The sequence below is a fragment of the Symphalangus syndactylus genome, chromosome 1 (genome assembly GCF_028878055.3).
Source record: "Symphalangus syndactylus isolate Jambi chromosome 1, NHGRI_mSymSyn1-v2.1_pri, whole genome shotgun sequence".
Lineage (NCBI taxonomy): Eukaryota > Metazoa > Chordata > Mammalia > Primates > Hylobatidae > Symphalangus > Symphalangus syndactylus.
This window is the reverse complement of record NC_072423.2, coordinates 24,450,825-24,478,592: the sequence shown is the minus strand read 5'-3', so window position 1 is coordinate 24,478,592 and position 27,768 is coordinate 24,450,825. Positions and strand designations below refer to the sequence as shown.

The 27,768-nt window shown below is 34.4% G+C and overlaps 1 protein-coding gene across 9 annotated transcripts in view; it reads right to left on the bottom strand.

Moving 5' to 3' along the window:
- Window positions 1-27,768, bottom strand: part of PIGN (phosphatidylinositol glycan anchor biosynthesis class N) — a 140,748-nt gene that overhangs the window by 44,071 nt on the left and 68,909 nt on the right. For all 9 annotated transcript variants that reach the window (XM_055297343.2, XM_063639679.1, XM_063639818.1 and 6 more), the window contains 9 exons: window positions 23,650-23,728; window positions 22,215-22,397; window positions 18,876-19,015; window positions 12,330-12,429; window positions 12,133-12,225; window positions 10,845-10,936; window positions 8,096-8,204; window positions 6,379-6,487; window positions 2,223-2,325 (listed from right to left, as the gene is read on the bottom strand). In XM_055297343.2, the coding sequence (XP_055153318.1) occupies window positions 2,223-2,325; window positions 6,379-6,487; window positions 8,096-8,204; window positions 10,845-10,936; window positions 12,133-12,225; window positions 12,330-12,429; window positions 18,876-19,015; window positions 22,215-22,397; window positions 23,650-23,728 (1,008 nt within the window). The remainder of the gene's footprint in view (window positions 1-2,222; window positions 2,326-6,378; window positions 6,488-8,095; window positions 8,205-10,844; window positions 10,937-12,132; window positions 12,226-12,329; window positions 12,430-18,875; window positions 19,016-22,214; window positions 22,398-23,649; window positions 23,729-27,768) is intronic.

Below are 27,768 nucleotides of genomic sequence, written 5' to 3'. Positions count from 1 at the left end.
AATTAAGTGCTGATTAAAAATGAATCTTCTTTATTCAAGAAATCAAGGATGCATTGTAAGAATTTAGGATTACTATTGCTGTCTTTCTATATTATAATATAACTACATTTCTTTTAAATATTCTGTAATTCTGAATATTCACTAATTTACATAGAGAACCCTCCAGGTCATCCAAAATGGTGAGGTTGAATCATAACAGGTGGACTATGTTTTGCAAAACTGATTTGACACTGAGAAAATGTACTGATTGAAATGACTGAACTGTGCTATTTCAAGATACTCTTTTTAATTTTTTTTGGCAAAGCTAGATATACTTTCTGATGTTGAATAATATATCTCTTAATGAATTCATTAACAAGGTCATATAGTGCCTTATTCTGATTTTAGGTATAAATTTTCACTTTTTAGATTTTCTTAAAATAAGTTATGATTATGATTATGCTTATTATGATAATTTGTTTTGGCATCTCCTATGACTATTAAATTGATGATTTAAAATACTTATCCCCTATGTAAGTTACATGATTAACTCATGCTACATTATGAAATAGCTTTTTCATTCAAAATTAAACTTCAATTATCCTTGCTTCTTTCTCTCCTTTTCTAATCCAGCAAATCAGATCTATTTTTATATTTGTTTACATTTTTTAATCAACTACACATCCCTTTAAATCTGTTTATTGCTTTAGAATTTGAAAGTTCAAAAAAGAGAAAGGCCTATTGATTAAGAGACTGTACAGAAGTTAGTACACATTTCTGGATGCTTTCAAACATTTATTTCCTTAAGTCAACCTCCGGGTGTGATCTCTTAATAAAACTCACGCGTCTCCCTGAAATGGTAGGTTAGAATAGAAATTATTTTAACTTCTGCTTCCTTATATAGATTAAAAACTTGTGCATAGTCGAATTCATTTTTACTCTCATAGATTCTAATTTAACAAATTTAGCCTGAAATTTCACTAATAAAGGGGGAAAACTGTGAAAGATTTTAAGCTTTCATGATGTTCATCACTCTTGAATAACAGATGCTCATAAATTTCCAGTTTTATTTTAAAGTTCTATTTCAAAGGTCTATATCTCAAAGGAAGCCTATCTTAAAATCTTATTAGGTAACTGGGAAAAATTTCCATGACATTCATATCACATCTTCAGAGCTGTGGCCCACATCTGGTTAGGCAGGGGGAAGGGAAACAAAAGGAGATAGACAGCTTTGGTGAAAAAAAGGTTTAGGGCCCCACTGGATCATCTCTTATATGAGACTACAAGAACTCCTGGGGTCTAGGTCACTTAGGGTGTTAAAGTCTACTGTGGGAAGACTTTGAGAACATCTCTCTAATTTTGAACTACGACAACTAAGTTTCCAAAAGGGAGAACCCGAGCGTTAGACCCCAAATGGCTTTACAAAATTATTTGAACTGTGAATAATCTCATAGCATAATGGTGAATCCCTAGGTTTAGTCTAACTTCAATCAAGATTCTGTATTTGGGCCAAAATTCAAACTGTTTATGAGTGGTGTTTATTCACTGTTTGTTCTAGTCATTGTTTGTTATAATGTGCACATTTCTTACCCTCATAAAGATTTAAGTAAGGACAAAATTCAAAAGCAAGAAAAGAATTCTTCAAAGTTAATGGACAGAGTGTATCCCTGTCTTCATTGAGTTCTAGAAAATGCTTTGGGATTCACCCCAAGTCAAGCTGCTGATTTTTTGTTTTGTTTTGTTTTGGTAAGAAAATTTCAATCTTAAATAAAAATCTTTAAAAGTTTTGGGAAAATATTCTGAAGGTTCTCTGAATCAAATGAATATTTGAACTGTGAGATGTGTAAGATTAAAAAAATACTATATTCAAAGAAGAATGGACAAATCAAAGCATAATTTAAAATGAATACAAGGAATGCAATAAAAATAAAAATCAATGAGACAAAATTCTTCCATAATCAATCAGAATTTTTTAACATTATAGTTAAATGATATTTTAGCAACTTCAGAAAAGAGAAAGACAAAGACAGCAAGCAATACCATGAAATGGATTTTAAAAAAAGAAAACAGAAGATTACAGATCAAGTCAGATACAGTTCTCACAGAGAAGAAAATATTTATAACGTATCCCTCAACATTTAGAAAACATTTTTCATTTCCAGAAGTTAAATACTAATAGAGAAAATATCAATATATCATTTAAAACTTGCTGCTATAAAATTAAATTGTTAAAAAGTTTATACCCTGTGCTTAGAAGTAGGTAGGTTGACATCAATGAAAGAAGTATGCTGAACAATCGCTGAAAGAGAACTGGAGAACTCAGTAGTGGCACAACCAAGGAAGAGGCTGCAATGAAACAGAACAGGTCATTTGTCAGTACAAGAGACACAAAAAAAATGTTAGCGTAGGGCCAGGCGTGATGGCTTACACCTGTAATCTCAGCACTTTGGGAGGCCAAGGTGGGCAGATCACCTGAGGTCAGGAGTTCAAGACCAGCCTTGCCAACATGATAAAACCCCGTCTCTACTAAAAATACAAAAATTAGCTGGGTGTGGTGGCAGGCGCCTGTAATCCCAGCTACTCAGGAGGCTGAGGTAGGAGAATCGCTTGAACCTGGGACGCAGAGGTTGCAGTGAGCCGAGATTGCACCACTGCACTCCAGCCTGGGTGATAAGAGTGAAACTCCATCTTAAAAAAAAAAAAAAAAAAAAGTTACTGTAGAAGCCCTGAATAATCTAGTATCATTTATGGCATTTATTGTTTTGTGACCTTGAACATGAGGCTACATTTCCCCAGTCACAGTCAAGCCTCACATTTTTAATTAACATTACATTTCATTGTTTTAACTACGCTCATATTTTCTCAATTTATATACAGCCCAGATAACTGTAATAATATTAACTCAAAAATGAACTATTTTCTAATGAAATAAAAGTATTACTCAAGATTTAGCACTCTTTGCTTAATTAGGCATTTATATCTTAGTTCAAAGACAACTTACTCCTCAGAAACTGATTTTTTCCTAACCCATTCCTTCTCCAAGTTTTCCCACTGTAAAGTATGCACTGACAGTTGCAGTATGCCCCTTGGAAAAGAGAAACACGAATGACTTCACCATGCATGAGAGTTGTATCGACTCTCCCCCGGGATAATAAAAGCAACTACCCAAGTGGAGGAAGGGCAAACGAAGTGGGTGGGGTGGCAAAACATAAACTCCTCCCTCTCTATTCTGGGGAGGAAATTTGCATAACTTCCTAATACCCCTAGTGCTCTAGAGTTTGAAGATAGACAAGTTGGGATGAAATCCCGGCTGAATCACTTACTAACTGTTTAAACTATAGGGCAAGTTCATTAACTGATCCAAGCAGAAATTTACCCACCTGTCAAATAGAGATAACATTAAAAAGTTGTGAAGATTAAATACAATTTCACCTGTATAATGTTCCCTGAGCATAGTGCCTAGCACGTAGTGCTTAGTAACTGTTACCTGTGGTTATTATTATTAGTCAACATCTTCTAAATTAAGTTACATGTAATGTCAATTTCATCTAAAGTCAAGTCACTGCAAGATTTAAGACTATGAAGTTATATTTTTTAATACCCTTAGATGAGTAGCTTCTGACTTTTTTTCCAGATGTGTAGTTCCAATCATAATAAACTGATACATATTTTAACTGGAAGGAATAACATTTCAATGTGTCTGATTTTAAAAGTCAGTTAATCTGTTGGACATACGGTGGTTGTTAAGAAATAAAAAAAAAAAAAGCAAATAATAAAAGTCAGTTCAAACGAGACCTCTTCTGTAAAACTGTACACATTTTCTGTCCTTGTTTTACTTTTGTCTAAATGATTAATATGGTAATAAAGGGGAAATAAGAGTCTCTATTCTAAATGACATAAGTAGAACCAATTTCAAAATATACCATCCATTTGGAGATCATAGCATATTAAGCAAAAATGCTCATTAAAGCTAGACTATGGTGTATCTGTGCCTAAAAGAGATCTTTGGAGACACTGATGACTTACCTATGAGTTAACTATTTCATGACTTACATCATTTTGTAGGTATCCTCTAGAACCTAGCTCTACCAATCCCAAGGATGAAAGATCCTGTTTAAAATACATGCCCAGAGAAACTTTCATGTTTGGCGAACAATAGCAGTAAACTGATTCTGAATCTCCTCCTCACCATTCCAAAACAATAATCAAATCAATAAGGACAATAAATAAAATCATATAGGATACTCCAAATAGAGAAAGAAGCATATAAAACACTGCATAATGTATAAGTGTGCTCTACTACAACATAAGATTTGACAGAATCTTCTTGACAGAATCTTCAATTTGTTGTAGTAGAGCACACTTACACATTATGCAGTGTTTTATATGCTTCTTGAGAACAAGCCTACAAGTCATGTTAGTAAACATGAATGAGCTCAACTCACCTTTTTATTTAAAAGAAAAAAAATTGTCAAATTGGCATATAAAGCAAAACCTAACTCTACGCAGAATACAGGAACTAAACTTAAAACACAGTGATTCAAAAAGGCTAAAAATAAAGGCAAATGGAAACAGCACAAAATCTAGAGTTGCAATCCTGATACCAAAGTATACTTTAGACCAAAAACAATCAATAAGGCAAAGGAGAACACTTTGTGATGTTAAAAGTGACATTCCACAATGATAATGTAATAGTTATGAATATTTTGCTTCAAGCAACATATATAAAACAAAAATTATGACATCCTTCACAGAAATAGAAAAAAAAATCCTAAAATTCATATGGACCCACAAAAGACTCCGAATAGCCAAAGCAATCCTAAGCTTTTAAAAAAAGAACAAAGCTGGAGGCATCATGAAGTCAGGCTGAAGGCATGATTTCAAAGTATACTATAAAGCTATAGTAACCCAAACAGCATGGTACTGGCATAGAAACAGACACTTAGATGAATGGAATAGAATAGAGAACCCAGAAATAAATCCACATATTTATAGCCAACTCATTTAGACAAAGGCACCAAGAACATACATTGAAGAAAGGACCGTCTCTCCAATAAATGGTGCTAGGAAAATAGAATATCCATATTCAAAACAATAAAACAAGACCCTTATCTCTTACCACATAAAAAAGAAATCAACTCAAAATGGATTAAAGGCTTAAATGTAAGACCTGAAACCATAAATTACTAGAAGAAAACATTTGGAAAGCACTTCAGGACAGTAGTCTGACAAAGATATTTTGGGTAAGACCTCAAAAGCACAGGCAACAAAAGCAAAAGTAGACAAAGGGGATTATATCAAGCTAAAAAGCTTCTGCATAGCAAAGGAAACCATCAACGGAGTGAAGAGACAACCTACAGAATGGGAGAAAATATTTGCAAACTACCCATCTGACAAGGAATTAATAACCAAAATATATAAAAAGTACAAACAATTCAACAGCAAAAAAACCTATTAATCCAACTAAAAAATGGGCAAATGATCTGAAGAGACATTTCTCAAAAGAAGACATACAAATGGCCAACAGGTATATGAAAAAATATTCACTATTACTAATCTTCAAAGAAATGCAAATCAAAACCACAATGAGATATCATCTCACCCCAGTTAGAATTGCTATTATCAAAAAGATAAAAAATAGCAGATGCTGGCAATGATGTGGAGAAGGGGGAACCTTTGTACATTGTTTATGGGAATGTAAGTTAGTACAGCCATTCATGAGGGTTGGGCCCGCATGACCCAAACAACAAAAATCATCAAAAGATGTAAAAGTTAAAGCATATGTCAAATTATTCACAGGCATTACAAAGTGTTTTTTCGGAACAAAAATCTTGGGCTCAAAACTTGCTCTTGTCTTCCAACTGGAAGGGAAAACCTAAGTCCTTAAATTACATGTTTGCTTCACACATATATTCCAACATTCCTAATTAAGAGGACTACATAGAAAAATATGCTTTCAAATGTCTAACTAGCTTTAAAAAATATGTAAGGTATAATAGTCGATGTTATTTTCAGGAAGGGAAACAGATAAAATTTAAACATTTCCCAGTCCCTGTGTAAGAACAGAGAATTTATGAATTGGCATGAAAATGAAGCCTAAGATCCTCTTCACCCTTTTCTCTTTTGGAATCACTTAGTCGAATCTTATGAGATGTTAATAAATACATAGCTTTATTATCAGGTCATAAATATTCTATCAAATTATCTTATTAACACATGCACGAACACAAGAATTCTCTTTGTTAAATTCCAGCAACAGATAGAAATAATAGCTAGTTATTATTATTTTCCTGCGACAAAATTATTTCTTTCAATAACAATGATACAGACATAAACAGATCATTTTAAAATAACTAAGTTGATGTCAAATTACGTCACTTGGTTTGAGCGGCCTCTTACCTAATGTTGCCCAGCTAATAATTTGATTCATAAGAGGCAGTCCTTGCTTCCTGAGTAGACTACTCTGGGTGCTACACACAACATACATGGAGAGCACTGTGCTCAGCACCTAAAGACAAAGACGAAATAGGTTAAAAAAAGAGAAGGTAGTAAAAGACTACAACTAGCAAGAATGTAAGACATTCTTATTTCTGAGATATTAAAATGTGGAAAAAATGTGTATCTTGGAATCAATGAAATACAGTGGACAGTACAGGAACTGATGCAAGTTGATAAACCTAATGCAAAAACGAATTTTGTAACAGAGTTACCTAATACTCAGGGGTATGTCTAACAAAGCACATAAGAATGTTAGCATGATATTCTTGGCTACCCTAGAGAGAGATTCAGAAACATTCACTTCTGTCAAAGTACTTATTATTCTGGATACATTCTGTCAAAGCTACTATGGCTTAAGTGTAAAGCCAGTCAGAGTACCATTTAAAAAGAAACATATGTTCCAATGGCTTGACAGGATTTTTGACAAAAAAATTCTTCTCTTTTTATAAGTTCCCTGTTGCTCTCCGAAAATGAATTTAACTTGTGATGTAATCTTTCAAATGTTGTATATTTTTATTTCAGAGTGTTCTTGGAAATACCATCTACTATCCCAGCTCTATTCTTGAGGAAATTTTTTGAGAAGACTCATATGAGTTTTGCTTTTTGTCTGTGGTCTAGACGTGGTTATTTATTTATTCAGTTAAAAAGAAAAACAGATGTTTTCCATCGTTATCTATGGAAAAAGTTGTCATTTTATAGACTATCACATGATATGATCTCTGTCACAACCCTATCAGATATTACCTCTACAGATTAAAAACATACTGAAGTGGCTGGGTGTGGTGGCTCACGCCTGTAATCCCAGGACTTTGGGAGGCCGGGGCGGGTGGATCACCTGAGGTCAGGAGTTAAAGACCAGCCTGGCCAACATGGTGAAACCTGACTCTACTAAATATACAACATTAGCCAGGCGCAGTGGCTCTCGCCTGTAATCCCAGCTACTCAGGAAGCTGAGGCAGGAGAATTGCTTGAACCTGGAAGGCAGGGGTTGCATTGAGCTGAGATTGCGCCACTGCACTCCAGCCTGGGTGACAAGAGCGAGACTTCATCTCAAAAACACACACACAAAAAAGAAAAAAACCACACAAACTGAAATCAAATTACTAAAAAGTACCCATCTAGTATGCAGCGTAACTGGGAACTGACTCAATTTTGAAACATCAAGTTCAAAGTTATTTTCACCACACCAAAGCCACCAACCATGCTGAAGTTCATTTTCACCTGGGACATTAACTGAAGTCTTAAACTGGCTATTCTTAATATAAACATACCCCAGGCTGCTTTCACTTCAAAGAAGTGATCTTCCCTGACCCAAATGAGGACAATGTAGAATCTCAGTCCAGAGGAAGCCCTTTTCAGTTCAACTTTTTGGTCAATACAGTTTCCATAACCTCTGCTCTTCAGGCATCACTGGGCTGCCTCTTATGGACCTTTTGCTATTTCATACTTCTTAAAGAACTTATTTCCATGTAGCATCTTAAATGAAAGCTTTCTTCTCAGCTGGCAGATACTAAGTAGCATAAAGGTAATGGCATTTTATGAACATAATTAAATATAACCATAAGATACATTTTGGTATATCATTGGTATAACATAGTATTGAAAATCTGTAACTGACCTGTAATAGATGTACCAATAGCTCTTCCTTTATAAAGCTATCTTTTCTTTTCATGAGAGATGTTACAACACACAGGGATAGCAGAAGAACCAGCAAGCCTGCACCCATCCTGTTTTGAAATACAATTAACAATTTTAAATTTTCTTCAGATATTTACGAACACATATCAGATGGAAATATGAAACATCTTACTCTAATACAGAACCTCTCAGTCATTTGGCTTCATCAAGAGGAAGTAGCAAAATGGGTACATTTTCAGATTTTTAAGGAAACTTTTAAGTTTTAAGATTTTAAGAAAACTTTTAATCTTAGGATAAAGATACTGCTGGATGGGGTTATTTGTAATCTCTCCCCACAATTTTCTAAATATCTCTACCTTGCTTCTATAATTTAATTTTAAAAAATTTTAGGCATATCAAATACTATAATATTTAGCCTGAATTGGGCAAATTTACAAAAATTTACAATATAAAAGATAGCTAAACAAGTATATTATCAGTATCTATAACATGTATTTTGTGATTATGAAACTTACTCATGCAAAAAGTATCTACATATATAACCCACATTATTTCTAGCAGGAAAAACAGCTCCCTTCTGTGACAGACCTTGGTATTTTCCTCAGCTGCTCCTGGCTGAGGGAAGGGGTAGGCATTGGTCACATGGGTGGCATGCAGGTGAGGCATTTGTACACTAATGAAACAACAGTAAGGAAACACACCAGGTATACTATGTTTCCTAAAGTCAAAGGTGACTGATACCAAGGAAATGGTGCCCTATTGTTGAGCTCTTTCTCACCTCCTTAACATCTGAGTAACATAGCACAGCCAGAATTATGCTGAGAATGAAATCCAGAACACAAATAGAACTAAGAGAAAAGGAATTGGTTGAAGAGAAAAAAAAAAGAGCAAAAAGCAGAGCTGGACACCTAAGAAGAATGCAAAGCAGGAACCCCCAGAAAAATGCTTGATGGTTGGTTGTGATGCTTCAAATACACTCTTTGAGAATCCTAAGGAGAAAGGTAATCATATATTCAACATGGATTATCATTAAAATTTAGGAAAAAATAGTCACATATGATCAAGATTCTTTGCTTTTTTTCTCTTTCTTAATTTTTAAAATAATTTGGTATTTAAACTTATTGGCAAATATGTTTTTACTTTAGAACACTGGAGTAACAGATATTACAACTATGTTGTACACGTTTGCTTTTTCCTTTAATTGTATCCTTACATGTTTCACAAAATCACAACTTTGTAATTTTCTGAAGGGAGATGCTGTGACAGATGAAAAGGAGAGTAGAAATTTTCCCATGAACCAGGAATCAAAATAAATAAGTTGCAAATATAGCTAGTAGGATAAACTTAAAATCACTGAGCAATTTAAATTTAGAGGGAAACAATATAATTTTCTAAAATATAAATTAGACTTCTCATATTTTAACAAGTTTATTTGCTTCCTACATTCATCTTTAATAGAATACGCAAGTGGCAAATTTATACAATTTCCTTCCCTTTTAGCATATGATAAATTCTGCTCAACTATGCCAATACTGCTTGAGCAGGACTGATAGGCAGAGACTGACAAAGGGAAGGAAAGGGGCTTTATAGAACAATACAAGAGCTTACAGAGCTATCTGAAGCAAGAAATAAATGAAAATACTGGCATCCATTTTCTCATATACTACTTATAGGTTACGACAGTTGCAAAATGTTTTGACCTAGTAACACTCTAAGAAAGTATGGCTTAGATAGTATGGTGTTAGAATTCAATACAATTATTTTGAGCTCTGCTAATAAAGTGACTTCCTGGGATATTTCCTGATCTATTCCATATTGGTATTCTCATACAAATAGGAGAAAATGTATAGAATCTCATATATCAGCACATATTTTTACAAAATAGTATTTAATTAATCTTCCTTGATTTAAAAATATATACCATTATCCATTAGAGACTTGGTTAAAATGTTTTAAAAAATGCTTATAGCATTCTGAAGAAAGTATCAAAGATGATTTATTTAATTTCTAATTCCCATGATTAGACAATAAGACAGTAAATGTTAAATGAAATAATGATCATACACACACTCAAACAGCCCATAATTTACTTGACAATAAAGTGCAGTTAAAAGCAAAGGTAACCAGTTATTTTATACACTTATTTAGGTCTATTGAAGAGAAATAAATACAGCAGCATAGTAGGGAATTTAGGTAAGATATGCAGAAGAATTTTCAAACAATTTGAGTGGTTAAACATGGGAAACCAGGCAAGGTAAATAGTTTCCTCCCACGGAGATCTTTACATTCAATTTAGAATAGCAGAAAATTTAATTTTTACATGACATTTTAGTGTGGACATGATTAAAGCAAAGAGGGCTAACACAGTAGCTTTGAGACCTTTTTGTTTCGGCAACAGAATATTTTTTCACATGAAACTAAAACTTTTACTGATTCCTCCAAGTATAAAAGAAAGAAAACTTTCTAGACTTAAACAAAAAACAATGGGCAGGATTTTAAGTTATCAGTGGCACAATTTCATTATGAAAGCCCGAAAGCATCTACTAGGAGATTTAATGACTCTTAGAATCTAGGCCAAAATCATGACTAATGGTTTGATATCGGTATTTTAAATTCCCGTTAGTTCACATGATTTTAAATTCTTGGCCAAGATTAGGTTCAAATTTTACAGTGTTAATTGAGGAAAAAAACTGTATTGAAAATAGAATAAAATACAATATTATTCATACACTAGAGAGATGTCTGGCTTTCGACCTACAACCGGCATCAGTGGGAACACTGCCAGGAGCAAAGAGAAGAAAGTCCAACTCAGTGAGGTCATCTAAAATCAAGAAAAAAGTTATCTTTAGACAAATACAGTATAGAAAACTATCATTAGTGTTTCACAGGCTATATGACTGTGAAGGTAAAAGGAAAACGCAAAGCCTTACAGCTGTTTATTATTTTATTTTTCAAATACTTTCTAGCAGAATCAACACCTAACTACTTTAAAAAGTAATAGTTACTATTTGTGAAGGACCTGTTGCATAGCAGGTATAGTATTAGGTATAATATGAGCATTTTCTCATTTAATTCTCGCAATAACCTCAAGAGGCAGGTATTATCATTCCCAATACATCAGATGACGAAACAGAGCTCAGAGAAGTTAAAATATAAGTAGTACCAGGTCCCTGACAAGTAAATAAAATAACCAGTATTTAAACCTGCATAAAGTGCTTCATTCAATTTAGGTTATATATATATGTAACCTAATACATATATTATTGAAGATATATATTCATATATTGATGAAGACATCTATGAAAAAGGTGGCCTACAATAATCACCAAACGATTGAGCCCAGAAGGAAAATAAGTAAAACTACTTTTGTAATTAGATTAAGATCCCTCACAAATTAAAAGATCGATAATCCCATTCATTGAAGATTTTTTTATAAATTCTCAGAGTAGAAAGAAGATATCTTCCTGCTACTTCTATCAAAAAGTATCAAAGTGGAAATATAAGAGCATTCTTTGTAGAAGCAAATTGTAATTCCCTATATAGTTGAAGGAAGAAAATCAAGACGGACTATATTTTTAATAATCTATAATAAATACATACTTATCCAGAAAAAAAAAAAAACTGAGTGGCTCAGGGTAAGGAGGGAGGTGTCTCCTGTGACTCACAGAGTGCAGATCCCTAAGCCACTGGGCTGTGCTGCTCTGGGCGACTCCTCACCTGGTCCATTATCAAGATATTCGAAGCTAAACAAATCCAGGAAATGCTTCAGAGATGGACATATCAGTACAACTTATATAGCATTTCAACTACCACACAACTAGCCCATTTTGATGTGAAAGTCTAAGTGAATTACTGAAACCTTAAAGGTAATGTCAGTCCTCCTATCAATATGACTAGGCTCTTTTATGTAAGAACACATTCTACCCTTTTCTTTAAAAATAAACAGTTCCTTGAGTTACACATGTGTCAAAACAAAGTAGTTACTAATCTGTCCTATGTCGAAATTAGTACTCATACCTTTGCTCGAGTCCACAGCCGAGTGAGAAATGGCCAAGCTGCAAAGGCAGTAAGTCCAGCGGTAAGCATATAGCGGTAGAAAAAACTGAGAACCTAGTAATGCATTCCAAAGAAGGAATGAAAAATAAGGTCATTTAATACTAGTTACAAATATATAAAAGAAATGTGCGAATGTTGTAATCTGGTAAGATACTTACTAATACTTCAATTCCCAGGGTAAAGACTAACAGGTACCCAACAAAATGGCTCAGAGGATAGTTCAACACTGATGTGACGAGGTCCTGAATAACTTGAAATCTGTTTCAAATAAAAAGACTGATTGAATTTTAAAGTTAGGTCATACATAATATAAAAATACAAACATTGCACAAAGCTAAAAAACTACAGAATTTTCCATTTATAGATTATTCAAAAACTAAAATAAACTCTAACGGATTTGTTTCAAGGGCTTCACTTACCTAATTTTTTTTTAATCTAGAAGTATTTTAGGGAAAATGTAATTTCTGAATTAATTTGAAAATGATTGGCCAGGTGCAGTGGCTCAGGCCTGTAATCCCAGCACTTTGTGAGGCTGAAGAGGGCAGATCACCTGAGGTCGGGAGTTTGAGACCAGCCTGGCCAACATGGTGAAACCCCATCTCTACTAAAAATACAAAATTAGCCAGGCGAGATGGCACATGCCTGTAATCCCAGCTACTCAGGAGGCTGAGACAGGAGAATCGCTTGAACCTGGGAGGTGGAGGTTGCAGTCAGCTGAGATCATGCCATTGCACTACAGCCTGGGCAACCACAGTGAAACTCTGTCTCAAAAAAAAAAGAAAATGATCACAAAAGTTTGCTTGGTTTTTATAAGCATTAATGACAATAAATGAATCTTGTTTGATCTTAGTTTAAACATGGATTCATACAATTACAGATATATCAATATAAAACACAATGAATCCAAATGCATATGAACTGAAAAAATTTTTTAAATTCACCCAAGTAATCCTATATTTAAATCTTAATGAAATAAAGATAGGGTTTCCTAATCTAGTTAGGGAAAAATCTTAATTACATTTTCTAACTGAGCTAAATAACCTTTTCCAAACCCAATTTAAGATGTCACTAATTGTACACTAATTGTAATTAAGTGAACTCATAACCATCAAAAATGTATTACATACTTGAGTACTTTTTACATTTCACCACTAGGAAAAAAAAGTTAACATTTGTAGTGCATTATTAAGTAGGTAATTTTAGAAGGTCAGTATCATTTGGTTTATGACCTTTCTCTGATTGAAAGCAACGGCTGCAGAATTTCATCAAAACGATGAAGGTGCCATGTAGGAACGAAAAGCTAACACCAGTCAAAAGGGGAATGTTTCTTTTATTCTTAACAATGAATAAGCACAGAGGATCAACAGATAATTTTGTAAAATCATTTAGAAGATTGTGAATTTTTATGTCTTTTTCCTATATAATCTATCAAAAAGATAAAGATAGGACACAACATACTTTCAAAATCATGTTTTCCTTTAAAATTTAAATATATATGTTTTCTTCATAATTAGGACATTTAATAATTCAGGAGGGGTTCTGTACTAGACACGATTTTCTGCAAAGACAAAACCTTTTGTTCTAAAAGTTTAAAAACCAGACTACATGACATTTTAAAAAATCTGAGTTAAATATGCATATGCAACAACCCTATTTCTTTCAAATGGAGAGGTAACAATATGTTATTTGATCAGTGTCTTTTTGCCTTATAGTTAATATTTTAAGCATTTTAATATTAATATTAATTTTTGATATTTTTAAGTTAACTTTTTTTTGAGACAGAGTCTCACTCTGTCGCTCAGGCTGGAGTGCAGTGGTGCAATCTTGGCTCACTGCAACCTCCACCTCCTGGATTCAAGCAATTCTCATGCCTCAGCCTCCTGAGTAGCTGGAATTACAGGTGCATACCACCATGCCCAGCTAATTTTTGTATTTTTAGTAGAAACATTTTGCCATGTTGGTCAGGCTGGTCTCGAACTCCTGACCTCAAGTGATCTGCCTGCCTCGGCCTCCCAAAGTGCTGGGATTACAGGCGTGAGCCCTCGTGACCAGCCAACTCTGAAATATTTTTAATACATCATGTTTTAAAAGAAGGAAGAAGCAGTCAAAGCTAAAGTTAAGAAAAATTAGAATAAAAGTATGCATAGTGTCATGATGCACGTGTTAAGCCAACCTTGGGGATACCCTTATTATAATAGGCTCTCATTCTTTCATTGACTTTAGGGGTCTGGTTTGCTCAGAAAATACTTTGATATCCATGACTAAGTTTAAATTATAGATTACTGGTGTAAAAACAGAAACCAGTAAGATCTGCAACATGACTCCGGCTGCCAGTGAGCATGAACTAGTACTCCCTTCTAGTGGTTTTATTAAAAGTGTTTGAAACTCACCAAAGAGCCTTACTACTAATGTTTTCTACAATGTTAACAATACACTCTATTTGAAGTACAACCCGTGAGGAAATACTTACAGGTAGAACCACAGCACATGTGAAAAATATAGACTAATCTCTGTGTGTAAAATATAACCACATTAGATTTAACTACAAAATTTAATTTATCTAGATCTACATGATCGCTAGGAAAGGAGGAGTCAAAATGTATGGAAATAAAACATGCAAATATCTTTGTCAAATATGAAGATATACTGGAATCTGAAATGATGACACAAGTTCAAAATGCAAGTTAGTCTAGGCATAGTACTATCAATATTAATCGTTACTTTTATTCCATTTTTTTTTTTGCTTTTGTGATCACACTTTTTTAAATTTAATTTTATTTTATTATTATTATACTTTAAGTTTTCGGGTACATGTGCACAATGTGCAGGTTTGTTACATATGTATACATGAGCCATGTTGGTGTGCTGCACCCATTAACTCGTCATTAGCATTAGGTATATCTCCTAATGCTGTCCCTCCCCCCTCCCCCCACCCCACAACAGTCCCCGGAGTGTGATGTTCCCCTTCCTGTGTCCATGTGTTCTCATTGTTCAACTCCCACCTATGAGTGAGAACACGTGGTGTTTGGGTTTTTGTCCTTGCGATAGTTTACTGAGAATGATGGTTTCCAGTTTCATCCATGTCCCTACAGAGGACATGAACTCATCATTTTTTATGGCTGCATAGTATTCCATGGTGTATATGTGCCACATTTTCTTAATCCAGTCTATCGTTGTTGGACATTTGGGTTGGTTCCAAGTCTTTGCTATTGTGAATAGTGCCACAATAAACATACGTGTGCATGTGTCTTTATAGCAGCATGATTTATAGTCCTTTGGGTATATATCCGGGAATGAGATGGCTGGGTCAAATGGTATTTCTAGTTCTAGATCCCTGAGGAATCGCCACACTGACTTCCACAATGGTTGAACTAGTTTAGAGTCCCACCAACAGTGTAAAAGTGTTCCTATTTCTCCACATCCTCTCCAGCACCTGTTGTGTCCTGACTTTTTAATGATGGCCATTCTAACTGGTGTGAGATGGTATCTCATTGTGGTTTTGATTTGCATTTCTCTGATGGCCAGTGATGATGAGCATTTTTTCATGTGTTTTTTGGCTGCATAAATGTCTTCTTTTGAGAAGTGTCTGTTCATGTCCTTCGCCCACTTTTTGATGGGGTTGTTTGTTTTTTTCTTGTAAATTTGTTTGAGTTCATTGTAGATTCTGGATATTAGCCCTTTGTCAGATGAGTAGGTTGTGAAAATTTTCTCCCATTTTGTAGGTTGCCTATTCACTCTGATGGTGGTTTCTTTTGCTGTGCAGAAGCTCTTTAGTTTAATTAGATCACATTTGTCAATTTTGGCTTTTGTTGCCATTGCTTTTGGTGTTTTAGACATGAAGTCCTTGCCCATGCCTATGTCCTGAATGGTAATGCCTAGGTTTTCTTCTAGGGTTTTTATGGTTTTAGGTCTAACATGTAAGTCTTTAATCCATCTTGAATTAATTTTTGTATAAGGTGTAAGGAAGGGATCCAGTTTCAGCTTTCTACATATGGCTAGCCAGTTTTCCCAGCATCATTTATTAAATAGGGAATCCTTTCCCCATTGCTTGCTTTTGTCAGGTTTGTCAAAGATCAGGTAGTTGTAGATACGCAGTGTTATTTCTGAGGGCTCTGTTCTGTTCCATTGATCTATATCCCTGTTTTGGTACCAGTACCATGCTGTTTTGGTTACTGTAGCCTTGTAATATAGTTTGAAGTCAGGTAGCATGATGCCTCCAGCTTTGTTCTTTTGGCTTAGGATTGACTTGACAAACCCATAGCCAATATCATACTGAATGGGCAAAAACTGGAAGCATTCCCTTTGAAAACTGGCACAAGACAGGGATGCCCTCTCTCACCACTCCTATTCAACATAGTGTTGGAAGTTCTGGCCAGGGCAATTAGGCAAGAGAAGGAAATAAAGGGTATTCAATTAGGAAAAGAGGAAGTCAAATTGTCCCTGTTTGCAGATGACATGATTGTATATCTAGAAAACCCCACTGTCTCATTCCAAAATCTCCTTAAGCTGATAAGCAACTTCAGCAAAGTCTCAGGATACAAAATCAATATACAAAAATCACAAGCATTCTTATACACCAATAACAGACAAACAGAGAGCCAAATCATGAGTGAACTCCCATTCACAATTGCTTCAAAGAGAATAAAATACCTAGGAATCCAACTTACCAGGGACGTGAAGGACCTCTTCGAGGAGAACTACAAACCACTGCTCAATGAAATAAAAGAGGATACAAACAAATGGAAGAACATTCCACGCTCATGGGTTGGGAGAATCAATATCGTGAAAATGGACATACTGCCCAAGGTAATTTATAGATTCAATGCCATCCCCATCAAGCTACCAATGACTTTCTTCACAGAATTGGAAAAAACTACTTTAAAGTTCATATGGAACCAAAAAAGAGCCCGCATCGCCAAGTCAATCCTAAGCCAAAAGAACAAAGCTGGAGGCATCACGCTACCTGACTCCAAACTATACTACAAGGCTACAGTAACCAAAACAGCATGGTACTGGTAACACAACAGAGACACAGATCAATGGAACAGAACACAGTCCTCAGAAATGATGCCGCATATCTACAACTATCTGATCTTTGACAAACCTGACAAAAACAAGCAATGGGGAAAGGATTCCCTATTTAATAAATGGTGCTGGGAAAACTGGCTAGCCATATGTAGAAAGCTGCAACTGGATCCCTTCCTTACACCTTATACAAAAATTAATTCAAGATGGATTAAAGACTTACATGTTAGACCTAAAACCATTAAAATCCTACAAGAAAACCTAGGCAATACCATTCAGGACATAGGCATGGGCAAGGACTTCATGTCTAAAACACCAAAAGCAATGGCAACAAAAGCCAAAATTGACAAATGTGATCTAATTAAACTAAAGAGCTTCTGCACAGCAAAAGAAACCACCATCAGAGTGAACAGGCAACCTACAGAATGGGAGAAAATTTGTGCAACCTACTCATCTGACAAAGGGCTAATATCCAGAATCTACAATGAACTCAAACAAATTTACAAGAAAAAAACAAACAACCCCATCAAAAAGTGGGCGAAGGACATGAACAGACACTTCTCAAAAGAAGACATTTATGCAGCCAAAAAACACATGAAAAAATGCTCATCATCACTGGCCATCAGAGAAATGCAAATCAAAACCACAGTGAGATACCACCTCACACCAGTTAGAATGGCCATCATTAGAAAGTCAGGAAACAGGTGCTGGAGAGGATGTGGAGAAATAGGAACACTTTTACATTGTTGGTGGGACTCTAAACTAGTTCAACCATTATGGAAGTCAGTGTGGCGATTCCTCAGGGATCTAGAACTAGAAATACCATTTGACCCAGCCATCCCATTACTGGGTATATACCCAAAGGACTATAAATCATGCTGCTATAAAGACACATGCACACGTATGTTTATTGCGGCACTATTCACAATAGCAAAGACTTGGAACCAACCCAAATGTCCAACAACGATAGACTGGATTAAGAAAATGTGGCACATATACACCATGGAATACTATGCAGCCATAAAAAATGATGAGTTCATGTCCTTTGTAGGGACATGGATGAAACTGGAAAACATCATTGTCAGTAAACTATCGCAAGGACAAAAAACCAAACACCGCATGTTCTCACTCATAGGTGGGAATTGAACAATGAGAACTCATGGACACAGGAAGGGGAACATCACACTCCGGGGACTGTTGTGGGGTGGGGGGAGGGGGGAGGGACAGCATTAGGAGATATACCTAATGCTAAATGACGAGTTAATGGGTGCAGCAAAACAACATGGCACATGGATACATATGTAACAAAGCTGCATATTGTGCACATGTACTCTAAAACCTGAAGTATAATAATAAAAAATAAAAAATAAAATAAAAAAAGAAAAACAACAAAAAAAAGAAAACAACAGGAAAGGAAAAGAAAAAAAGATACACAAAAAGTGAACACCGCCACATCAGAAAAATAAAGATGAAGTCAAAAGGGAAAAGTATAACAAAAAGAATGTTTATATCCTACCCAACATTTATGCAGTTATAAATGAAGTGAGAGGGATTGGAGATTGAAAGTACAGTATTATAAATATATTTGATGACTTATGGTACAGAAATCTAATGCATTTTAAATACAGATTTAACTGTCAATGAAGTGAAAAAACAAGGCAGCAAGATGCATTACTTACTCTCTTAGAACCGCATACCATATTGGCACTGGCAACAAACCATATACATAATATGTCCAGGGACAGGCTTGAATCAGCAGAAAAAATGTTACTAAAATGCCAATAGCTACAAAACAACAAGGCAGGAGATGGCTTGGTTTCTGAAAAATCAAACAAAACATTGAAACACTTCCAAACCAATGGTAATTGATAGGTTTTAAAAGAGATTTTATAAAGTGAAGAAAACTTATTACTTTCTTTCAATGGTTATACTACTAGATGATTAATCAAAGAGCTACATTAAGACAAGGAAAAAATCTATTACTTGAGGAGCATATTAGAGAGGAAAAACCTAGATAACCTGGAATTGTTGCAATTGAGCAATTCTCAACTTAAAAGTGACTATGGCCTTAAAGTTTGTTTCCAAGTAACTTGTTCAGAATTCTGAACATGTTTCCTTTTAGGAATAATTTTATAAATGTTGATTGAGTTCTCTGGATAACTCGTAAAAGCCTATTTAATTCATAATAAGGTATGGGACTTAATTTTCATTTGGAACAATGTCTTATCTATTCAAGCTCCAACGTGACATGCTACCACCTAAGCTTCTCTCTCTATTGCCCACCCAACAGAAACTTCATTCAGTCATATGCACTATTCCCAATCACCTGCCAAAACAGAGAATTCATCAATGTAATTCACTAGTGATAGTCTCCACGGTGTAAAGGTCAGGGACTTTAAGTACAGGAGATTATCCTAGATAATCTGGGTGGGCCTCATTCAATCTGTTGAAAACCTTTAAGAGCAAAACTAAGGGTTCCCTAAAGGAGAAATTCCACCTGTTGAGTGCAGCTTCAGCTCCTGCTGGCGAGTTCAGTCTGCCTTTCCTGACAGCCTGACCTGTGAATTTAGGACTTGCCTAACTAGGCCCCAGAATCACATAAGCCAATTTCTTATACTACATGGCACATGTGTACATATGTAACAAACCTGCACGTTGTGCACATGTACCCTAGAACCTAAAGTATAATAAAATATAAATACATATATAAAATATACATATAAAAAAATATATATATATATCCTCCTGGTTCCATTTCTCTGGTTTTTATTAATTGATATGCCAACTCGTCACTAAATAAAGTATAAATGCTACAGTCCAGCATTTGAAACCTTTGATTACTTCAGCCTAATCTATATTGTATTATTTCTTACCAGTCCCTCGAACAAACCTCCCACATTCTACACAAAGTGAACTATTTATTTTGAAGGAAGCATGGCGTAGAAAGAGAAACAATTCAAGTGTCAGAAAATATGGGTTCTGTCATTTAAATCCCATGTGTCCTTGTGGAAAACATGTAATTTTCCTGAGCCTAAATCCCTCCATCTATATTATGAGAATTATAACCACCAAATTTTGTTAAGCCTAACTAAATAACTTACGTAAAGCACCCAGGGCAGTCCTGGAACAGTGGAGCTCAATACATATTACTATTATCCCAGCTGAACAGTATATCTTCCCAAATCTGCCTCTGTTTACATCATTCAATTTGCTTTAATTCTCAACCTCTCCCTAGATTCTGACTGTTAAACTTCCACCAAGACTTACTTTTTCCTGTTATCGTCACCCTAAAGTCAGCTCTCATATTTAAAATGATAGTCTTTTTATTATCCCAAACACTTAATATATCTTAAAGTTTTCTTTTGTAGTCGAGTGTAGATATAGTGACTTATGCCTGGTAAGGTGGTTATATGTGTACATCTCTTACCTACTTTATTAAATTCTAAGCTCCTTGATGGCAGAATCTGAATCTTATATTTCTTTGTATAGCCTATACAGCAAGCTTGTCCAGTCTGCAGCCCACAGGCCACGTGTGGTCCAGGACAGCTTTGAATGTGGTGCCAATGCAAATTCATAAGCTTTCTTAGAACATAATGAGGTATTTTGCAAAATTTTTTTTTAAAGCTCATCAGCTACTGCTAGTGTATTTTATGTGTGGCCCAGGACAATTATTCTTTTTCCAATGTGGCTTAGGGTAGCCAAAAGATTGGACACCCTTGCCAGCATCTAGCATTGTACCATACACTCAATTAAATATTGGCTGTATTATCAGATTAATGAATAAAGGAACTATCAGCTATGAAATCTTGTTAACATATCAATATAAAAACATTTTTTTTCTCAATAAACTGAATATCAGGATAAACATGAAAAGGCACTCTCTGGCCCAAGACTGCTCTGGATTAAAGTCTCAGTCCCTTACATGCTAGCTGAGTGGCCTTTAATAAGTAACTTAATCCTCCTCAGCTTCAGCTTCCTTTTTGTAAGCATAAATTATGTCTAATTCTAGCACTGTTATGAGTTCTAAGAATGCCTAGATATAATTCCCATTCCAGCCAATTTCACATACACTCAAATAATTAAAATTACTTGGGGGAAATTATTTAAGATACATTAAAACATTATACAAAATTATAATAAACACTAATGGCCGTCCATTACAGAATAATAAAATATAAAATTGGAAAAGTTACCACTGGAAATATCTGCAGATTATTATTAAAAATACACCACCAGGATATATTACTTTTTAGAGAACTTGAACATGGTAATAATCATTAAAGAGAATGATGCAAAGGAAATGAAAGTGGCATATTCTCCCTGGTAAATGATAGTTAGAAATATATTTTAAAAGAGTAAAGTGTTTTAATGTAGTAAAACCATATATGTACTGCTATATTGTCTCAGCAATATGAAGTATCATTAAAGACATTTTTTTAATTTTTATTTTTTCACTGAAAGCATAGTAAAGTAGGAACAAATTCTTAAAATAAGAATACATGGAAAGGTCTAGAAATCTGCATTTTGAGAAACTTCAACAAGTTAAAAGAAGGTAAGAGTAATTAAAAAATGTATACATCATTTAAGAAGAAACATTATGAGCAAATAATTTGATTGCTTTCTAGCTCCTAAACTTTTAATATCAGATAAAATTAAATACATTGTTTTGAAGTACTTTTCTGACCACTTGTACTAGAAAAATATGGAATACTTATAAAATGCTAGTTATAAAATAAAACAGAAGATCAACACCATTAATAACATAGGAGCACTTAAATTACTTACACCTCTATCTTTATAGCTTTCTTAAGTTACAGGATCATTATTATCAATATATCTTTTTCTCAACTGAAGAAACAGAGATAACGGAGGAAAAATCCAATACAATAAAAACAAATGAAAGATAAACAAGAGTTAGCTTAAGAACAATGACTTGCACATCCTATAAACTCATTACACTGGATTCAGTACTAGTGATTTTATACCATCATCTGAATCTTCACATTTTCTAAACGTACCTTAACTTCTTTACTAACACCTTTTATAAGGTTGGAATGAGACTTGATGATCAACAAAGAAGCATAAGATATCCATCCCACAAAACCAGTAACAACATTGACACCCAAAAAGAATCTGTCATATGTGTGATAATAGGACAATCCTTTCAATGCAAGATGAATTAGCTCCTTGCAAAGGGAGACCTATGGAGAAAAAACATATATAACTTGCTAACAGAAATAATAAGAAAACCTACATTTTAAAGAAAGGAAAATTTTAAATTCCTAACAGCCAAACCATTGTATTAAAATTAGTGAATAACTGTAGATGATGGATTAAGAATAGATTTTAATTGTTTGAGAATCTTCTTTTACAGTATGAGAAAAATTCGGAATAAAATGAACTTTTTAATCTTAATAAGAAAGGCCATTTTAAATGTAAACTATTTGTGTTGTATATGTGTGTTTGTGGAAATGATCTTCAGATAACTCATAAAAGAAATGAAGGCTCTCTAATATAGGTCCCAAATAATGATAATGGCCATATTTATATTTTTTACTTTCTCATATGAGATAAATCAGTTATAAAACATCATTAAGTAGCTTAATATTTTACAGGAGAAGAATAGCTTATCATTTTAAAATCATCCAAAAAAAGCATTAGAAATGCATGGATTGGCAATTATTTAAGCAATTTTAGAAATGAAAACAGAATTCTTTTCTACTTTAAAATTAAATGACCATTTAACAAAGAAAAATTAATAAAAAACATAGTGAGATAGGAGTTTGGAAGAGTCAAAATTTCAACATGAATCATTAGACTTTTAATAATGTATAGATAATTCCAAGTGGCAAACATATAGTGTTCTAAAATATTATACATAAGTAGGGTGACACAAACTTGGCATCTATTTTCTCATTTTAAAAAATGGTAATAGTTCATTTCTAATGCTAACCTAAAAAAATGTGGGCCGGGTGCAGTGGCTCACGCCTGTAATCCCAGCACTTTGGAAAGCCAAGGCGGGTAGATCACTTGATGTCAGAAGTTCGAGACCAGCCTGGCCAACATGGCAAAACCCTATCTCTACTAAAAATACAAAAACTAGCTGGGCGTTGTGGCACATGCCTGTAATCCCAGCTACTCAGGAGGCTGAGGCAGGAGGATTGCTTGAACCTGGGAGGCGGAGGTTGCAGTGAGCTGAGATTGCGCCACTGCACTCCAGCCTGGGCAACAGTGAGACTCCGTCTCAAAAAAAAAAAATTTTACCCATAATATTAGTTGAAATAGGAGAGATATATCCATTGCTAAAGCAGCTACTCAGGAAATGCAATCCTTCCTTTAGGGCTCAAGAAACCTCCCTGGCCTGCCTACTTTGCTCTCCATTACCATATTTTTCTCCTCCTCATCCCCAAAATGATAATCAGCTATTTATGTCTATAAGGCCAGTATACTTACCACTTCATCATACTTTCTGTGTTTTATATAAGATCTTGCTTTTCTTAAAATGTTGAACTGTTTGGAATCAGAAAGCAGTCTATACATATAAAAAAAAAAGAATAGGTTTAAAGGGTTTCCTCATTCCAAGTATATGTTTCTTTTTTCCCCTTAATTAAAAAAAAAAGATAGTGAAAATAACAAAACAGCAAACAAAACAAAAATCAAAGAAAAAAACCTGAATTGTATTGTTGTTGGTTCTCTGAAGTCTTCCAAGAAATAGCTTATAGTTAAATTTGGTTTTCTTGACTCGAAGTTTCAAATGCCAGACTACACTTAAGAAAGTCATATAATCCATCATTCTGAAGAAATGTAATACTCTGGCTAACAAAGAAATTCTGATTAAATGGAAGTAATTAACAGAACACCAAACGTATGGCATGAGCTCTGCCACTCAGTTGTCCTGTGCTCACAGCAGACTTCACATGATTGAGGACAGATCCATCACTGTACTTTTTATCCCTGAGCCAAACAGGGCCTGAGAATTCTCATTATCAAAGAGCTCCAGGCAGAGCCTAACCACCATTGGAAGTTAATGAATAATTTGAACCTATTTGCTATTTTTATACTATATCGTATAACTTCTTGGTTCCTCTTTCATTTCTCTTTCCACCATTTCCCTATCCTGTTTTACCACAGTAGAAACATTAAATACACAAGAGAAATACTCCTAAAAACTACTGCAAAACCTGAAACTATATAAAACAAAAGTCATTAAGTTTATGGAATGTAGAAATTGAGGAATATAACCAGAATTTAATTGTCTTAATGAAATAAATCAATATATTTAAATTCAAATTTGAATATATGCTGCTTAACTAAAACCTACACGTCTAAAATGAATGCCTTTACATTTTAAAATGCATGCAAAGTTATTTAAGGCTATATTAGGTTGGATCACATGAAATTGATGTTTCATAGGCCAAAAACTATTAAATTAAATATTGGCAATTGCACATGGGTCGACATAATATAATCACTTATCTTCTTTCTACTTGGCTCAAGCAGTCTCTGAAGAGACGGGACTGAGACTTGTACAAAGTAAATCTTTTAAGCAGTAATTATTAATTTGGGAGGGGGGAGGGTCAGAGACTTCTTTCAGAATCTGAAACTCTTGTCTAGAAAATGTACATAATCCAAAATTTAAAATATAATTTCAGAAAATTCATAAACCCAGAAGCTTATCTATGAACTCTCTCAGAGTTCTATGGGATACTCTGATTAAGGATCTGTGCTTTGGCTTGGGACAGTGATTCATGCTTGTAGTCCCGGCACTTTCAGGGACGAAGGTAGGAGGATCACTAGAGGTCAGGCGTTCGAGACCAGCTTGGGCAACAAAGCAAGACCTCATTCCTACAAAAAATAAAAAAAGGATCTGTGCCTACTCTAAGAGCTCCCAGATATTCCAACTCAGGGGAACCCAACCACATTGGGTTCTCATGTTGCAGACTGCAGGAAAATTCCCCACCAATGGACTCACTGGGATTTGGAGGGAAAAGGTGCCACGAGGCAAAAACACATGAAAGAAAAAGAAGTTACTTTAAAATGTTGCTCTGATCCAGTTCTCTGTCCCTTCAGACACCATACATTTTGAAGTGTTTTCCCAGAAGCCTTAGTATAGCAATTACTGTGCCAAAGTGCATAGGCATTTTTTGGAAGGCTATATCTAAGTTGAATTTCACAAATTTCCATAAAAGCTTTCTAGTTGACCTCCTTCCTCTTGCTCTGATCCACTCAGCTCCCTAAAATACTGATTGCATCCCCTCACTTACAATTGATACGGGCATCGCACTGTTTACTTCATCAATTCTAATTTTCCTGGACTATTGATGACCCTCTGCTGCTACTTCACTTAATTTCCCATTATCGCAAATGTGTACCCTCAGCTGCATAATGGTGAAACTCTTCAAGCTTCACCTATCTGGTATTGTAAAGATCTTCCCCTCTTTGCTTTCTAAAATCAAATATTCATCATCCTTTATGGTCTACTCCAAATCTCACTTCACATCATTAGCACTTCAGTTAGTGGTCTAATGATCAGTTTATTTCTCTTCAGTTAAATTTTAACCTCCATGTGGGCCAAGATAATGTCTTATATTCCATTAATATCCACAATAATACTTAGCAAAGTGCTAAAGCACATAAAATGAATCAATAAATCTTGAATACAATGCTATCAAAATATTGCAGACCTAAAAAAGGAAGAAAAATAAGACACTAACATACATTGCCATTTGTAATGTACCTAAAATTTTAAACAAAAAGAAAGAAAAAAAAGATTGTCTGAAGCTAAATTACTTAAGTTAATTTAACAGACATTCTGTTAAGTGAAGTCTTATGAAGAATGAGAGAAAAAAATTCTTCAGGAGAAATATTTACATTATATATTATGTTATGTTATGTTATATTGGAAGTATTAAGGTAAAGAAACAGGAGTCAGGGTAATTTATAATTTTTCCTAAATGCACTATTTATAAACCTTGGGACATGCCAAAGATTTGCAATATATCTGGAATTCACCAAATGTTCTATACAAGCCTCACTGTATCACCATGACATTAAAGACCCTCATACACTTGTCCCAAAATGTAAGTTTTATTTTTAGTTTTCCATCAAATTGAGAGGGGATATAAAGTAAATTTTCTTGGTATCACATACTTTAAACATAAAGAGGTTTTGTAAGAAATATAAAGTCTAGAATATAGAGTACAATATGTTCAGATTTATGTAAACAAAACCAAATAACAACAAAATAAATGTGGGTTGGTAGAGGAGTAATTAAAGGAATGCCATATGTGAACTAAAATGAACAAGGGAGATCTACACATATAAACATGGATAAATCCTGAAAACCAAACTAAATAGAAAAAAGAATTGTTAAATAAAATAGGTTTTTAAAATAGGGATTGAAGTGTACTATACCATTTTATTCCCCACCCCTCCCAAAAAAAGAATCTAAATATGGTAAAATGTTAACATTTTCTTAAACCTGAGTTGTGGGTACAATTTTTATTATATCCTCTATTCTTTTCAGCATGTTTGAAATATTTTATAAATAAAACTTGAAATATAACAAGAAGGATATACATATATCATGTATACATATGTATTCCTGTCTACTTCATCAATTCTATTCTACCAATTCTTGTCTACTTCATCAAAGCTATTTTTTTTAGCTCCCACATATGAGTGAGAACACGTAAAATTTGTCTTTCTGTGTCGGCCTTATTTCACTTAACATAATGATCTCCAGTTCCACCCATGTTGCTGCAAATGACAGGATTTCATTCTTTTTTATGAATGAATAATATTGTGTCATGTATATATACCATATTTTCTTTATCCCTTAATCCACTGATGGGCACTTGGATTGATTCCATATTTTAGCTACTGCAAGCAGTACTGCAATAAACATAGGAGTGCAGATTATCTCTTCAATATATTGATTTCCTTTCTTTTGGATATTATTTAGATTGTATTCCTGCATATATGTATACACGATATAGATAGATAGATACATGATAAACTGCAACTTTGACTCCAAAGAAAAAGACTGTAAGACTGGAACACAGGAGGAAAAGTGACTTTTTATTATTGTTTGTATAAATTTTACTGTGTGCATGCATTACTTGTTCATTAACACTTTCAAATAAAATGATTAAAACACTAAGATTTAACCATAGCTTCTGGTTATGCCAGAGAAGCTTTGGGCATAGCAATGCTCCCACCAAGAACAACTAGAAAGCCCAATAAAATAAATTTGAAGGTACCAAAACAATCAAGTAATGAAAGGCTAAGATCCTAGAGAGAAGGAAAGCACAGGGAAGTAACCCAAAATTCTACAAACTGTAACTCTGAGGCAATCTACCATTCTTATTCTTGGCACAAAGCAAAAGGCTGAGAATTTGGGGATATAGCTGCTGCCAGGAAGTAGAGAATCCAAGAGTCTTTGGCAATCTTGGAAGACTGGAGAGATAAAAATTTAAGTTTTTAGCTGCCAATGCAGCCAGAACTTGAGGACCTAAAAAGGAAGAAAAATAAGAAAATAATATACATTTTCATTGTGGATTTTTTAAGAAA